Source organism: Mobula hypostoma, chromosome 1 (assembly GCF_963921235.1).
Source record: "Mobula hypostoma chromosome 1, sMobHyp1.1, whole genome shotgun sequence".
NCBI lineage: Eukaryota > Metazoa > Chordata > Chondrichthyes > Myliobatiformes > Myliobatidae > Mobula > Mobula hypostoma.
Genome location: NC_086097.1, coordinates 82925008 through 82938536, shown reverse-complemented (window position 1 = coordinate 82938536; position 13529 = coordinate 82925008). Strand labels below are relative to the sequence as shown.

Sequence of the window (13529 nt, the reverse complement as noted above, 5' to 3'; positions counted from 1 at the left end):
AGGAAAGGAGTAATTGAACCTGCCAGTGATAAAGAGCTTCCTAAATGTTCAACATTGAAAGAACTGACATAGGTGATACTGTGAAGGTGGAATTAAAACAGTTTTGGCGATAGATGAAATTTGGGTTTGTAGTTCTACTCAGGGACAAAGAGGACATCTGATTGATGCTCTGTGGGGGGGGATTGAATGGGTTAAAATTAGGGATGAGTGGTTAGTGGGTAGACATTAAAGGCTTCTGAATTTAGGGTTGAGTTAAAAGACAGCTTTGAATTGAACAAGTTATCAAATAATCAATAAAAAGACAAATAAAACCTAGATATCATCAGCAGAGAATTTATTCTGAGAGCCATACAAGGAAAGATGTACATCATTTTAAATCAAATGAGTTTCCAGTCAAAGTGAGTGTTTATTGGAGAATGCAGCATAGTTTGAACTTTGAGGTTCCAGTGTTGGGCTTATTCAAGGTGAGGTGGGGGTGGGGTGGGGTGAGATTTTATCAACATACTATGAAATGAAATAGCCAATTGATTTATGATTTAATTAACATATAACCGGTGCATTTAAAGGATATTTTTGAAATGCACGGTATGTGTGTTACAATAGTTACCCCTATAGCTTCTCAGAATTAACCTAATACTACTTTATGGGTAGGTAAATGTTATGTGAGATCGTGAACATCAGTTCACACAAGTTATTTACAGTTGGAGACAAAAGATCTGAACTGTATTCCTATTTAGGTCATAAGAGTGAAAATTTAGAGCCTTAAAAACTCACCTGTTTGATGCCTTCCTGTTAGGTCCTTCCAGTTCATGTTTACGTCCCAGATATCCCTCCAGCTGGGCAATTTCTTCTCTTGTGGTAAAACTGGGAAGTGTAGCTGATGTTCTGGGCTTGTCTATTTCCATTGCAGGCAATATCAGCGGTTGAAGCTTGGATGACCTTTCATAAGACTGCTCTTCCAACTCTAATTTTTCTTCACTCTCCAAAGTTTTATCTTCTGGGCTGTCAGTACCATTTACCATGTTGGACAAATCTTCAGATGTAGTTTTCTATGGAGGGTGCAGATAACATCAGAGACTGAAACACTAAGCATTTTTCAAAAAGTTATGACCTCTATTGTTTTTGAATTAACTCAATAATTCTGATTTGGTGATCAAAAAAACAACCATCAGAGATCCACGTCATCAAGAAAAATCCTGGAATTGTATATTTTCAGCTCATAGTTAGCTTTACCAAAATGCAACCAAACCAACAAAATATAAAATAGTTCTCACATCAGTGGCTATTGATCTTAGTGTTAATATGTCAGCATGGCATTTCTTTGTTTATTAAATGAACTGCATTTTAATTATTTTAACTGAAAGTGTACAGCTTTTACTGAAAATAGGAAGAAAGCATTGTGTGTTTATAGAGTAACAGTGAATATTCACTTAATATGTCTGAAGGTAAGTTATCCTTTAAAATTGCCCAGGGTCTTCATTCCCTTTTGATCCTCCTGCCTCACTCATTTCTCAATGGCTCTGTGCTCTGGTGTTCACTTACTAAGTCAAAATTAGCACAAAGGAACATCCACCTCACAACATTACATTTTAATTTCAGCTTTAGCTGTAACCCCCACATCTGCTGAGACACCACCACTACTACTTAACCTTGGAAATTCCTGCACTTGGATGTCAGGAAATCAGTGGAATCAAGGAAATGAACTGTAGTTTCTATGTATAGTAGTGACCAAATATCAAAGAGGTTTATTTACAACAAGCATTTCTAATTTTAATCATGGAGTTATGCTGTTGCATGTGTAACCAGCCAACAAAGAAAATACAGTTGGTAATATTAGCAAGCATTTAATAAATTGCTTCCTGCTTTAGCACAGGCATTTAAAATATTAGCAAGCTGATAAATGTGTTAAAATATACACAAGGTAAACATGTTGGAGTTTCTTTGTAAATATTACTGATAGTAACCTCCGGGTTATTTATTAGTTTGGATTTCTTGTTGCAAATATCACAAATTTTTGGTAAATGGAAAATACAATGATTTTATTTTTGTTAGTGTTGCTAAAAGGTTATGTGAGTGCCTGGAAAAAATTGTTAACAGACTTTTCAAATCATGAAATGAGATTATTTAGGGGTTCTTAATATGAGTTTTGGATCACAAAATATTCTTGAAATCTCAAAGTCTTCTCCTTTTGTGGAGAAAATGTGCAAACTTCCCCTCGTTTCTTATGTTGATTCATAAAGATTGGAATCAACTTGGTCCCAATCTTTGCACTTCTTTTCATGACCTTCTTGCTGTTCCAAATACAAATGCACCCTATGGATTAGTTCAGTCTGCTGTCACAGGAAATCTATTAATTCAAGGGAAACATATCAAGTTCACATAACAGTTCAGTTCATCATTGATTTTATGCTTTATGTCACGATACAGCATCTGTTGACAAATTACAGGCAGGTGTGGTCTGCTGAATGAAAGTGAAAGGAGACTAACTTCAGTAGACTCATTGTTCTTTATTTAAAGGCTGGCATTTAAAAGAAAAATTATTTCCTTTTATTCTCCTTGCACTTGCAACTCAGAATGCAACAGGATGCCATCACTAAAACTTCCTGCAATATTTCTTCCCAATTTACTTAGAAGAGCTAAAAAAAAACTTACCTATTTTCCTGTTGGGGTACCCACCTTTGTAAGTCCATGGCAGGGTTTTCCAGATTTGGTGTTTACCATTGATTGACGCATGTAGTTTCTTCTATAAAGATTTTGGCTTCTATTTATCAAGCACGCAATGAAAATCCACCCATTCCACAGTGAGGACGTAAAGACTCGTTACAGGGGACGCTGGGATTGACTCTGAACTCCAATACCCTAAGCTATAATAGTGTCATGCTAACTGCTACCCACCATGGCCCCCTTTATGCTTTCCCTCCACTCTAAGGAGTTCTTAACTAGCAATTGTAATCACCGGCGGATGTCATGCAATTTGTGTTTATTATTATACCTGATTCTGATTAATAAAATTAAATGTGTCACTGTGCATTGCAGTGATCATACTCAAAATCTCAGCTAAACATCTTGCCCCTGCTGAATTTAGTTACACGACAGGGTAAAAGGAGGACTGGAAGAGAATAGCTACTGAAATAGCAGTGTTGAAACGTGGAGCAGCTTCAACACTTTGGACCCAGGGAATGGGCAGTGAGAAGGGGAAACTCTTGGAGGAAGAACAGAATAAGAGGACATTTGTCTAGCTGTGTTGTTGTATACTCTCAAAATACAAAAGGACATGGGGGTGTAGAGGAAACAGTAATCAATATAAAATGGACAAGAACTGTGTGAGGAAAGATCAGTTAATAATATGAAAGAGGGACCCATTTTAAATAATCACATCAATCAAAAGTTAACAAAGAGTAATAGGGTTAATTTAAATCAAAAAAGGAAAACTTCAGAGAGTAAACTAAACCAAAATACTCTGCATCCATCTTCACAGAATTGAATATCTTTGATGTCAGAGCAGAGGGAGAAAGCGTTGAGATAAAAATAGATTAAAGGGAGGCCTTAAATATATTAGCTTCACTCAAAGGTAATGTGACCCTGTCCGGATGGGTCACATCTAGGCCAGCACAAATGGATCTAGAAAACTTTCTGTCCATAGCCTTTCAAGTACTAACAGAAAAGGAAGGCTGCAACAATAGGCAATTAATTTAATGGCAATGGTGGAAAGCCCCTTGAGATCATTTCTGAGGGAAGCATTAACTAAGAAGTATGGATGTTCTAGAGGGTCAGTAATATCTGACAATCCTGATTGAGTTTTGGATGCAATTAACAATGAAAGCTGGTGGAAAAATGATGCATTAATATTCTTTCACGAAGATTTTGGGGAAACAACCTCATTTTCGTTGAACATAGTAGGAGAGGTTTAAAAGGAGTCGTTAAGCTATCTATGTAAAAAGGAGTGTTTCACACAAAAACAAGGAGATGATCGTCTCTGACCAGGCCTTAGTCAGGATGTACAGTTCCTGCTCTGTATTTCAGGAGCAGCAGTCAGGCGCTGGAGAGGATGCAGAGGTTTACCAGGATGATATCAGGGAAGGGAAGTTGAAGAACCTATCATTCATTGCCCGCCTTGCACAGATAACACTGGTGAGAGCTTCAAAAATGCCCAAAAATTGTAAGGGGCTTCAACACAGCAAAAAGTGAGAAACTATTTCCTCTGTGATAGTCAGAGCTGATAGGCAAAAAAATTATTTTAAAAGACTGGGGAAAAGAGCAGTTATTTTATTACCCTGAAAAATCTTCAGATCTGCTCTCATAGTGCAATGAGATTCAATGGAAATGCTTTAATAGTAATTGGACACGTTCGAGAAGAGGATTAATCTGCATCTTTCGGGGAAAACGCGACAGTATGGAAGAATGCTGAAAAGACCTTTCAAAGAGATGGCATGTGCATGGCCCTGTTTGGTTCAAGATTCTATGAAGCCATTTACAAAGAACAAGATTATTTGGCAGATGAATGTGGGCTGAAGTATTGTTGTAGAGGGCAGAGTTTCAGATTTTTGGATCCTTGGGGTCTCTTCTGGGGAAGGTATGAGCTGTACAAAAGGAGCAGGTTACACTTGAGGGGAAAATATCCTTGTGGGCAGATTTGTTCGAGCTGTTGGAGAGTTAAAACTAGTTTGGCAGGGGAATGGGAACTGAAGGGATAGGTCAGAGGGTGGGGCAATGACAAATACAGCCGGCAGAGAGACTGAGAGGAAGGATAGGCAGTGGAAAGGGCATAATTGCAGTTAATTGGAGGGGTTGAAATGTGTCTATTTTAATGTGAGAAATATAAGAAATAAGGGTGATGTATACGGAGCTACGACATTGTGGTCATTACAGAAACATGGGAGTTGAAAGGGCAGGAATGGCTGCTGGGGTTTACAGTTTTCCTAAGCGATGGACGGAGGTTAAAGAGGTGAGAGAGTGGCATTGCTAATCATGGATAAAGCAGTCGCAGAAAGGGAGCATGTCCTGGAGAGATTGTCTACTGAGTCAGTGTGAGTGGATGTCAGAAACGGGAAGGGAGCACTCACTGGATTGGGAGTATTCAATAGACCCCCCCCCCACCCCCACTCCCGTGACAACAGAGGAGCAGATCGGGGGTCACATTTTGAAAGGATGCAAAAATGTTGTCATGAGTGACTTCAACTTTCCTAATATTGATTGGCACGTCCTCAGTGCAGACAGGATGGAATTTGCTAGCTGTGTTTGGGACAGATTCCTATTAGAGTATGTAGACAGGCCAACTAGAGGAGAGGCCATGCTGGATTTGGTACCAGTCAATGTATCTGGTCAGGTGACAGATCTCTTGGTGGGTGAGCATTTCAGAGGTGGTGACCTTGGACAGGGATAGGAGCAGATGGTAGGGGAAAGTACTTAATTGGAGGATGGCAAATTATGATGCCATTAGACAGGAAATTGGGAGTGTAAGTTGTGAACGGATGTTCTCAAGGAAATATACAATGGAATAGCACGATCAAAATGTGGGGGTTGCAGATGTTGTCGACTGAAGTGTGGCGGGAGACTGAAGCATCGAGACAGCAGGAGGTATGCACTGCTGTCGGAAGAAGACCTTGTACTCGAGTGATTTCCCCCTCTCTCATTTTGGTGAGTGAAAGCCTGTCGGACCTCAAGTCAGGGGGCTCAGAGAAGCAACGTGGAAGATTGTAACTTCGTAACAGTGATCCTCTTGATGCAGGAGTGATCTCTCTCTCCCTCGCTGGTGAGAGAGTGCCTCTCTGAGATACCAAAGTGGGCTGTAGATTTTTGATGGACTCTAGACCAAGGTCTCTTTGGGAGCTTTTGCTGTTGCTTGCATGGTGGTGGGTAGGAGGTTCGGTGCTTTTGCAGGTGCAAGTGGGGGTTGAGGGAGGGGGAGGAGGGTCATGCTTGTGCATGGAAGAGGGATGGGTCTTTGTGGTTCTGGTCTTTCCGTCATTCATTCTTTAGGGTTTCTTTTTGTTTCATGGATATCTGCAAAAAGTAAGAGTTTCAGGTTGTATACTGCATACATTCTCTGATATTAAATTGAACAATTTATTTTGGAAGTACTTGTATGGGGTTCCGGTTTGTGCCATTGGGGCAGGGAAAGGACGGTAGGGTGAAGGAACCGATCTTGTCAAGATGAAGAAAGAAGCATACTCAAGGTTTAGGAAGCAAGGATCAGATCGAGGGTCTCGATAGTTACAAGGTAGCTTTAATGGCGCTGAAGAATGGACTTAGGAGAGCTAGAAGGGGCATGGGAAGGCCTTGGTGAGTAGGATTAAAGAAAAAACCCCAAGGCATTCTACATATATGTGAAGAGCTGGAGGATGGCCAAAATTAAGGTAGATCAGGGTTAGTGAGGTAACGTATACCTGGAATTGGAGGATGGAGGGGAGGTCCTTAATGAATATTTTGCTTCAGTATTCCCCAGTGACAGGGGTTTCCAACCTTTTTGATGCCATGGACCTTTACCATTTACTGAAGGGTCTGTAGATGCCAGGTTGGGATCACCTGAGTGGGAGGGACCATGATGAATGTGAACAGATTGAAATGCTGGAACGTGATGACATCCAGAAAGAGGATGTACTTGAACTTTTGGAAAACATTAGGACAGACAAATCCCCAGAGCTGGAAGGAATATACCAGATGTTACTACAGGAAGTGAGGGAAGCGATTGCTGCATCCTCACTGGCTTAGGAGTAGTACCAGAGGACTGATAGATGGCAAATGTTATTCCTTTGTTCAAGAAAGGTAACGGGGATAATCTGGGATTTATAGACCAGTGAGTCTTACATCAGTGCTGGGGCAAGCTATTGGAGAGGATTCCTGGAAACAGGATTTATGAGCATTTGGAGAAGCATAGTCTGATGAGGGATAGTCAGCGTGTTTTTGTGAGTAGCAGATCATGCCTCACAAGCAGGACCGAACCCTTTGAGGAAGTGAAAAAATAAACAGTGATGAAGGCAGAGCAGTGGATGTGGTGTATTTTAGTAAGGCATTTGACAAGGTTCCCTATGGTAGACATATTCAAAATGTCAGGATTCATTGGATCCAGGGACACTTGTCTGTGTGGATACAGAACTGGCTAGCCCATGGTAGGTAGAATGGGATAGCACTTAGGGCATATTCTACCTGGAGGTCAGTAACCAGTGATGTTCTGCAGGGATCTGTTCTGGTACTCCTGCTCTTCTCATCCATTCATTATTATAAATTACTTTGAGGAAGTGGAAGGGTGGGTTAGTAACTTTACAGATAACACGACGTTTGCTGGAGTTGTGGATAGGATAGGAGGTTGTCGTAGGTTACAATATGACATTGTTAGGACGCAGAGCTGAGCTGAGAAGTGGCAGACAGCAGTTCCGTCTGAAGAATGTGAAGAATATTGGGTTAATGGCAGGATTCTTACCAGTGTGGAGAACAAAGTTCCTTTTAGTGTTCATATCCATAAATCCCTCAAAGTTCATTGCAAAGTACTGCAGGCCAGTGGTGTGTCAGTCTTCGTTGGTTGGGGGATTGATTTCAAGAGCCACAGAGTAATGTTGCAGCTCTATAGAACTCTGGTTAGACCGCACTTGGAATATTGTGTTCAGTTCTGGCCGTCGCATTATAGGAAGGAAAGGAAAGCTTCTGAGATGGTGCTGGGGAGATTTACCATGACAAAGACTGGATTAGAGAGTATATTTTATGAGGATAGGTTGAGTGAGCCGGGTGTTTTTAGGAGAGGAGGATGAGAGGTGACTTGAGAGAGGTGTAGAAAATGATAGGAGGCATAGATCAAGTAGGTATCCAGAGAGTTTTTCCCAGAGTAGAAATGACTAATACAAGGGGACGATAGAATATCTGCAGATGCTGGAAATTCAACCCACGCACACAAAATTCTGGAGGAACTCGGCAGGCCAGGTAGCATCTATGGAAAAGAGTGAACAGTCAATGTATCAGGCTGAGCCCCTTCATCAGGACTTGAGGGGAATATGAGGGCAAATAACTTTTAAGGTGTAGGGAGGAGAATGTAGGGGAGAGGTCATAGGCAGATTTTTTCAAAACGCAGTGGTGAAGACAGTGCACTGCCATTGGTGGTGGTAGAGGCAGATACATCAGGGGCATACAAGAGATCTTAGATAGGCACGTGGATGAAAGAAAAATGTAGGGCTATGTGGAAGTGAAGGGTTAGATTAAATGGTTGGCACAATACTGTGGGCCAAAGAGCCTGTAGTATGCAGGCTTTGTGTTCTACACTCTATATGACTATTCATTTGCAGAATCTTTAACTGCCTAATTACTGAATACAAAATATTTAATAACTAAATTGCTGCATATTTTAGAGCAGCAAAAACAATCAGAATATAAAGAGTTTCCCTGTGCTCGAGTTGAAATGTTCGTATCAGACAGCCGTGAAGAAAAATGCCTGAAATCAGAAATAAAAATGAAATAGTAGAAAATTTCAATAGATCTGGTAGCATCTGTGGAATGAGAAGCATCATTAGTAATTTACGCAAATGACTTTGATCTCTTTCCACACATGATGCCTGACCAGTTGAGTGTATCCAGCATTTTGTTGTTTTGCTTGAAGGGCTGTGACTTGTTCAAGTATTTTATTCATTTCTTTTGAGGATTTGCTTGAGGAGATAGGAAAATGATTGTGTACAACACTAGAATATCAAACTTTTGTTTTCCTGGATACTTCATTCATGTAAACTGGCTTTATTTTCTCTCTATTGGCAACAGATAGCTTTTACAAGGCATGAGAACGTGAAAATTCAGTGGATCATTGTTGCCGATGGGATTTAACATTGGAAAGGATATTAATATTGAAAGATTACTTTGGACTACTTTAATGATATTACATTATCCTAGCCATTTCACTCACACATCCGTGATCACATCATTGAATGTTCAAGAAAATGTCAACAGCTGATTCATTTAGAATGATTTGTTGATTTTTTTTAAAGAAAAAACAGGTATGAAGAAACTGCAAAGATCAATTTAAACCCTGAAAAGAACAGTGATATGTTATATTATTTATTTCAGTTTGATTCATTTGGCAGCTGTCTTACCATTGGGTTCTTAATTTTGGATTGGTTTGGATAAGCTGTGTGTAATATCTTGATCACATGCAGATGATGTCATGAGCAAATGCTGTATTGTTGGAAGAGCAATACTGAGGGTGTGCTGCTTTTGGCAGGGGAGTTGTACTCTATTACTTTAGAAGAGTAGTTTTGGGGCAGTCTGCATTGTTGATAGGGCAGTATGAAGGAATGTTGAAGAGTGAGAAAAGCAGTACAGAAGGTGGGCTGCACTCTCAGTAGTTCTGAGGAAATGTTCCATTATTGGGATTTATTAAGAGTTATCAGGCTCTTCAAAGGAAAACTCCCTATTTCTCGTGACTTCAGTCCATGTTCAGGATGTCCACACAGGAGCTTTACACCACATAGTTCTCTGGGAATCCTGTACACAAAACAGGAGCAAGTGCAATGCAATAGTAGATTCAGTGTTTACATAACAAACTTTGCTCCTGCACTCGTAAGTTGCCGCTGAACCGTAGTTGTCTGGATACTGGACTTCACTTTTTGTTGCACTTCAAGATTGTTGCGCTTAGCATTGAAGCCAAACTGATCACCCCAAAAAGACAATGAAAACAGCTTTAACTGGTGCATAACAGCATGAATATAGTTTCCACCCAAAAAAAAGTGGTTTAAGTCACAAATTGCATGGGTCCCAATGGGATAATTTTAAATTTGTTGCATCTCCTGACAATTTGCTGCAGAGCAGAGAACGGTGTCAACTTTTAAAGGCACACTCCTCGTGGATGACAGCAGCGAACAGTATGCTGCCATGGAGGAGAGAACTGGAGAAAGAACCAAGGTTTTCTTTGTAAGGCATTGAATAAATTACTTTCCAGGAGGGAAGAAGACATGCCGCAAGGGATAAAGATGAAGCAGTGCCAGAAGAAAATATGGAGACATCTCTTAAGATGTCAAGGTGACCTTTACAACACTTGCTATTTATTGCATTAAATAGCAATTATAATTTAACACTGCCATTTACACCCACAGGTAGATAGGCATGCATGCATCTTCATAATTTACTCCCACAGTTACTTATATATTGAGTTTAATAGGATGGTGTTTATATTGTGTTTTTTTATTATTATGTTCTTTATGCTTAAGCAACGGAGCCTGAGTAATAATTATTTTATTCTTCTTTCAGATACTTCCAGGAATAGGGGGAAGATTACAAGATGGGAATAGGCTTCTTTGGAAAATGTAGCACCTCGCTAAGCTCAAAGACACAGAGACCGTGACTCACATGTTAAATGAGTCCAAGTGAGGTACCCACTAAATAATTTCCTTGTAATTACATTCTCAAACAAAAAAAAACAGTGCTAGTTCTAACAAATACTTGAATATATTGGATTGTGTGTCACAATCACAAGTAAAGTCTGAAGTTGCCTTGTGAGTTGCTCTGCTGTAAACCAAGTAGTTGTTTTAAATAGCATCTAAATATAAATTTCAACAGCTTTTTTATCATGTCATTTGTGCTGACAAATGGTGGCCATTTTTTTGGACCCAGGATCTGCTGTTTAATCTAGAATGCTTCAGATGTGCATTCCACAGCAACTGATTTCATTAGGTGGACATTTGATGCTGTGGATCCTGGCAGGATGTGGCCCAATTTCACCTGGAAATGATCCTAATGGGATTTGGTTGATGTCTTTAGGAAGGTGTAAGAGAGGGTGCAGATGAGATTTGTCAAAATGATTCAGATTACAATGAGCATACACAAAAAATGCTGGTGAACGCAGCAGGCCAGGCAGCACCTCTAGGAAGAGGTACAGTTGACGTTTCGGGCCGAGACCCTTCATCAGGACTAACTGAAAGAAGAGATAGTAAGAGATTTGAAAGTGGGAGGGGGAGGGGGAGATCCACAATGATAGGAGAAGACAGGAGGAGGAGGGATGGAGCTAAAAGCTGGGAAGCTGATTGGCAAAAGGGATATGAGGCTGGAAAAGGGAGAGGATCATGGGACGGGAAGCCTAGGGAGAAAGAAAGAGGGAGGGGAGCCCAGAGGATGAAGAGCAGGCCAGGAGTTATAGTGAGAGGCACAGGGAGAAAAAAGAGAGAGGGGAAAAAAGGGGATTAATAAGGGATGGGGTACGAAGGGAAGTGGGACACTAGTGGAAGTTAGAGAAGTCAATGTTCATGCCATCAGGTTGGAGGCTACCCAGACGGAATATAGTGTGTTGGAATTAAAATGTGTGGCCACTGGGAGATCGTGCTTTCTCTGGCGGACAGAGTGTAGGTGTTCAGCGAAATAATCTCCCAGCCTGCATCAGGTCTCGCCAATATATAGAAGGCCGCACCGGGAGCACCGGATGCAGTATATCACCCCAGCTGACACACAAGTGAAGTGTTGCCTCACCTGGAAGGACTGTCTGGGGCCCTAAATGATGGCGAGGGAGGGAGAATAAGGGCATGTGATGTGTAGCACTTGTTCTGCTTACAAGGATAAGTGCCAGTAGGGAGATCAGTGGGAAGGGATGGGAGGTGCGAATGGACAAGGGAATTACAATGATTGCATGTCACTGATAAAGAAGGTCCAATGTAATCCAATTTTGATAGCAAGTGAGTGCTGTTATCCTCAAAATTATTTTCATACTCCTCTATTTTGCACAGTTAACCATAAATCATTTTGTACTTTTTATTGGACAGGTCAGTTTCCCTCTGAGAAATCTTATTCTTAGAATTTAAACATTCTCAGTTTTCTGATGTAAATAAAAACAAGGGTCATTGATTTAAAATACCAGTTCTATTTCTTACTTTACTGATGCTACCTGACCTGTTGAGCATTTCTGGCATTTTCTGATTTATTTCAGATTTCCGGTATCTGCAATGTTTATTTTCAATCTCACTTTTCTTTTACTGCATCATCTTTTCCACTGCCCTGTCTTTTTACATAGATGGGATGGGAATAGTCAAAGCTCAGCTTCATCACAGTAATTATTAGCATCCTACTATTAATAAAAAAAACAAGATTGCTCAAATAAATGACAGCACAGATCAGTAATTGCCCAGATACAGAAGCAAAACCATTTATGTACTGTAGTAAATCACATGCACCAGAAAATCCAAAGATGCTGGAAATCCAAAGCAAAGTGCACAAAATGCTGGTGGAACTCAGCAGGTCAGGCAGCACCTATAGAAATGAATAAATAGTTGACATTTTGGGCTGAAGTCCTGAAGAAGGGTCTTGACCCAAAACATCGACTATTTACTCTTTTCCAGAGATGCTGCCTGACACGCTGAGTTCCTCCAGCATTTTGTGTGTTGCTTTGTACAGTAGTGACTTCATTTCAAGTTTCCCACTTTATTTATCTCTGCATTTTTATCTTGCTCCATCTCATTTCCTCGGTGGCTCTCTTGTCTAATTTTCTCTGTTCACATATGCTTCATTCACTATTCCTAAGTCTGTCTCCATCTCTATTTAATAGTCTGAATTAAAGTTAATATAAAATTAAAATAGGAAAATCGTTCCTATAGGAATAGGAAAAGCATTCACAACTGACAAGACGTCTTCTTTCCATGCACAAATCCATTCTGAGAGCGACTGCCACTATAGAGAATGAGCAGCCAAACATTGTACACAGTCATTGCAATATGTGTTAAATGACATGTACCCTAACTGGATTTATATTACTGTGATGAGAACTTGGTATCATGTGCATCATATAAACTTAACATCCTGCAAAGAATACTAATGTAAATAGTTTTCAATTGTGAGAACAATTTTCCACAAACAAATTCTGAGGATGGCAGGACATTAAAAGGCCTGACCAAGGCATTAATGGAAAGCATTTGCTGAAAACAGGAAGCATTAAAAATGAGAGCATACTTTTAGCCAAATGGCTCATATCCCAAATAAACAAACAAATGGGAGGACAGAACACAATCTAGTACAAAATTATTAGCATAAAGTATAAATGCCAAACGCTACAGAGAAACAAAATCCATTATGTCTGTCACATTTTCACTCCTGCTTTTAAGTTCTAGGGAAGATTTATACTGCACTACAACATTTTCTTAAGTTTCCTTCATATATAGCCAGCAATTATCTCAATTAGACATCTGTTCCTTTCTTTGTGCTGATAATGCTACAGTTTTGTCAAAGTTTTTCAATGCTTTTACATCAAAAACACATTTCTCTCCAGTAGAAATCTTATGACTTGCTCCTCTCCTCTTTACTAATGTAATGACACACTCCCACGAGGCTATTTTTCTGGTCATTACCTTGATTCTAAGCCATGCCCTGAAAGCTCCAGATACCCACATTTAAACAATCAGCTGAAACCGTGTAACATCATAAACTGAGAGAAAGAAATAAGAGACAAGTTAAGGAATCACAATGAGATTGATCAGAGCTGACATTTGATGAAATTTGTTCTTTTTACAGAGCAATACAGAAACAATAACAATTAGAAATACATATATAAAGTAAGTAAATAGAGCTAAAAGAGAGGA

General features: G+C 39.9%; 1 protein-coding gene across 4 annotated transcripts in view; it reads right to left on the bottom strand.

Annotated features, from left to right (window-relative positions):
- The window catches only part of LOC134348431 (spectrin beta chain, non-erythrocytic 1-like), a 334104-nt gene that overhangs the window by 16799 nt on the left and 303776 nt on the right, over positions 1–13529 (bottom strand). For 3 of the 4 annotated variants that reach the window (XM_063051822.1, XM_063051803.1, XM_063051812.1), the window contains exon 33: positions 775–1049. In XM_063051822.1, the coding sequence (XP_062907892.1) occupies positions 775–1049 (275 nt within the window). Of the gene's footprint in view, positions 1–774; positions 1050–1106; positions 8420–13529 lie in introns of those variants that run through there. The other variant, XM_063051832.1, reaches the window with a different exon arrangement.